This window comes from Camelina sativa, chromosome 15, assembly GCF_000633955.1.
Source record: "Camelina sativa cultivar DH55 chromosome 15, Cs, whole genome shotgun sequence".
In the NCBI taxonomy this organism is placed as follows: domain Eukaryota; kingdom Viridiplantae; phylum Streptophyta; class Magnoliopsida; order Brassicales; family Brassicaceae; genus Camelina; species Camelina sativa.
In genome coordinates this window covers 4528643-4532716 of record NC_025699.1, presented here as the reverse complement: position 1 = coordinate 4532716, position 4074 = coordinate 4528643, and the positions used below count along the sequence as shown (strand labels likewise).

The 4074-nt window shown below is 33.9% G+C and overlaps 2 protein-coding genes across 2 annotated transcripts in view; both read left to right on the top strand.

The window, feature by feature from the left end:
• The window catches only part of LOC109129295 (RING-H2 finger protein ATL72-like), a 7468-nt gene extending 7014 nt beyond the window's left edge, over positions 1-454 (top strand). The window contains exon 2 of the mRNA XM_019237133.1: positions 39-454. Coding sequence (XP_019092678.1) covers positions 39-254 — 216 coding nt within the window. The 3' untranslated portion in view covers positions 255-454. The remainder of the gene's footprint in view (positions 1-38) is intronic.
• LOC104745279 (putative mannan endo-1,4-beta-mannosidase 4) lies at positions 1640-3709 on the top strand. The gene is made up of 4 exons (XM_010466480.2): positions 1640-2181; positions 2263-2457; positions 2581-2915; positions 3327-3709. The coding sequence occupies exons 1-4, from the start codon at positions 1846-1848 to the stop codon at positions 3679-3681; spliced, it is 1221 nt and encodes a 406-aa protein (XP_010464782.1). The 5' UTR covers positions 1640-1845; the 3' UTR covers positions 3682-3709.

Genomic DNA, 4074 nt, shown 5'->3' with positions numbered 1-4074 from the left:
TAGAGCAAATCCCTGTTGGATTGTACGGATCAGGGAACATTGACATGAAAGCTACGGAGTGTTTGATATGTCTAGGAGATTTCGTGGATGGAGAGAAAGTTAGGGTTTTGCCTAAATGTAACCATGGCTTCCACGTGAGGTGCATAGATACTTGGCTGGTCTCGCGTTCCTCTTGCCCTACTTGCAGACAATCGCTACTCGTTGAGCAACCGTCGCCGATGGCTGTTTCCCGCCGGGACGAGGACGTGGTATAGTTTCCATCACATAATTAAGGACATGCATGATTGGTGATTTTTCTTAACTATGCTCTCTCAAGTGGGCTTGGTTTTTTTGTTGGTTGGTTACATAATTGTTATTTGTGTGTGCAAACTAATGTGATTAATTTACACATATTCTTGTGCTGGTGAATTTAGTGTGATGGGTTTTCTTGAAATCAAGCAAGTCTTTACTGATTTTTTTTATGTTTTCTGCCCAAAAAATAAAAAAGATTGTTGTAATGAAAAGATTAGGAGTTTTAATAAAAAAAAGGTTATTACCGACAACGGATAATGGATTTAATTAACCGGATATGGTCTTCGTTCCGAGATGTCGTTTGTGGATCTTAAATTTTTTTTTTTTGGTGAAAATGATATTATAATTATATGATGTATGATAAAATGATCATTTATTTAGAAATGGTAGCCCAACCAACAATTATCACTTAGAAAACAGAAGATATACGGAACAACTAGGATCCAATGATTTCTTTAAAAAAATTTATGACAACAAATTTTTTTATATTTTTTACTGTTTATTATTTTGATTGTGAATTTTTTTAATTTTTAAGACAGTATTTCGAAATATAAATGGGAACGAGCGAACGATTAATTCAATGGCTCTTCTCGTGTTTGCATTCAGTCAGTGGGAACTTCCACAACCACTTAATCAACGCCCTACGGACTGCTTCACACTCTCTCTACTTGGCAGTGGCAATATATGGGCCTAATTGGGTCTCCCAGCTTTTATTAAGTAACGTTCTCGTAGTGACCCATATATATCAAATTTTAATTACAGCTAGAAATATTTTATTATTTTAGGATTTTAAGAATAAATTCATATGAATAGCTGATAAATTTTGATAGATGAAATAGTTTTTACACAAGGATTAAATGATTAAAATTTCAGAATTTTATGTAAATTTTGGAATGCTAACCGAATATGGGTTATAGTTTGATGTCCCCCTAATATTTTTATATAATGTATTATAGGAAATGGGTATTTAAACTATGCGAGAAAATCCTAAACTAATTGAAATATCAAATAAAACTCCAAAACTACTATTATTATTTTATAAAAAAAAATCATTAAAATGAGCATAACTGGAATGAACTGCCACTGAAAATTGAAAATTCATGTCATAATTTTTTTTTTTTAAAAGATGTTTTACCTACTTTGCTGACTGATATCAATGAGAAGAGAATAAAGAAAGTGATTATAGCTTACTATTTTAAAATTGTTACGTCAATACTTATTAGGAAGATAATCACAATCAGTATGTTGACTATGAAAGTTAGTAATAACTTACTATTTTAAAATTAAAGATAAGGTAAGAAATCATAATAATAATAATAATAACAAAAATGATTGTTACTATTTTTGATAAACATACGTAAGAATTATTGTTTATCGATGATTTCTTATGTATTACAGATGTCACGTGTATAATTTTGTTATGTAATCCACGGAATTAGTGAATGTTCATGCATTGTAGTTGTAAGAAAGAACTTATACTCTCTATATATAACTGCGTATACTAGTCATGAAGACAATAGAGCACAAAAACAAAAATAAAGTAGAAAAAACAATATGAAGTATTTGTGTTATATAGTGTTTTTAGCGATTGTGATCGCACAAAACTATAATGATCGTCTAGGAGTGGAAGCTGTGCCTAATGATGGGTTCGTTACTAGGAACGGCCTCCAATTTATTCTCAACGGGAAACCATTTTACGCCAATGGGTTCAATGCCTACTGGCTCACGTACGAAGCCACCGATCCGACTGCAAGATATAAGATCACAAATGCGTTTCAAGACGCGATTAGTCACGGTTTGACCATCGCCCGCACCTGGGGGTTCCACGACGGCGCCATTTACCGCGCTCTCCAAACTTCCCCTGGTATATACGATGAACAAACGTTTCAGGTTAGTGTGAAGCCTTTTTTAACCTACATATTTGTTAGTCTTTTGTTAATTAAATAGTTTTTTTGTTTTCATTGTTGAAAGGGTTTGGATTTTGTGATAGCCGAAGCAAAAAGACTCGGTATAAAAATGATAATGCCCCTTGTCAATAACTGGAGTGACTACGGAGGGAGGAAACAATACGTGGCTTGGGCTCAAAGTAGAGGCGAGAAGGTATCTTCAGACGACGATTTCTACACAAACTCACTTACTAAACAGTTCTACATGAACCACGTCAAGGTAAAAAATACAAATTAACCAAACTTTAATCTCTTCAGATTCGCAACAAAATATTTTTTACACCATATATAATTTATAATAATAACCTATGATATATATATCTTTATCTCTCTTTTTGTGTAGACTATGATGAACAGAGTGAATACATTTACTAAAGTTGCATACAAAGATGAACCAGCCATTATGGCTTGGCAGCTTATGAACGAGCCACAATGCAAATCAGATCCAAGTGGAAAAACCCTTACGGCTTGGATTAGTGAAATGGCTCCTTATGTAAAATCACTTGATCCAAACCATCTCCTCTCCACTGGTCATGAAGGTTTCTATGGTGACTCATCTCCTCAAAGAAAGACTTTTCTAAATCCGCCTGCAGCCAACATAGTTGGAGCTGATTTCATAGCTAATCATAATATCGATGCCATTGATTTCGCATCGGCTCACTGTGCCGCTGACTTATGGTACGCAACAGTGCCCATACTAAGTTTTATACTGTACATTTATTTAGACAAAACAATCTTTCAGAAATTATATTATTCATGCTCTTTGTTTTTTTTTGTTCTTGTTTAACAAATCAACCTAGATTTTTTTTTTTTTGCTTTTATATCCATTCATGCATGCAACAATTCGGATTTTTCCCGTTTTTCTTTTGAAAAATTACAATTTAAATGTTTTTTTTTAAATTTCCATATCACTATATATATATATATATCAGTAATTCAGTATGTAAATTTATATATATTCATCTATCCTAAGCGTACGTCAGAGCTAAAAATACTTTTTTTAACACCGGTTTTGCTATTTAAAAGAATGAAAAACATTATTAGGGTTTACAAATCGAGTACCATTTCAAGCTTTTTGGATTTGCGCAGGTTTCAAAAGTTGGATCAGAAGTCTCGATTGGATTTCTCACGGAAATGGCTCCAAGGCCACATCGACGATGCGCAGAACATTCTTAAAAAACCTTTAATTCTAGCAGAATTCGGGGTAGGAACGGACACACCAAGCTACACTCTGGCTAATAGAGACGCCGTGTTCACCGCAACGTATAACATCTTTTACTTGTCTGCGCGAAAAGGCGGTTCGGGCGCGGGAGCATTGTTTTGGGACCTTATTAGCGACGGCATGAGCAACGATCCGTCAGCCATTTTACTTCGTGACAATTCGTCGACGGTTAAGATTATAAGTGAGGCGTCAAAAAGATTGGGTTCGATTGGTGGGAAATAAAGTTAAGTCGCAAAATCTAAAGCTAATAATTGTATTCAGGGTCTTCAATTTGTGTAATACTTGATCGAATTTATAAATTCGCATTAAAATATTAAAAGTTCAGTTACATATACCGATGTATAACTTTTATAATATATAACGAATAGTATAATATAAGATATATTTAATGTTTATGCTAGAGCCGTGCCTACTGCCTACTCACAGCAAATAGGTTGTATTGTAATTCTGTTGTAACTGTTCTATGGCATCAAAATATCTTGGCACGGTTCTGTCTAAGCATCTATTGTAATTAGTGATGTTAAAATGGGACTACCTTGTCTATTTAGACTCTACCCATTTAAATCATGCCCGTTTTGGATCAGTTTATATATTGCCTGTTTAGACCATTTATCC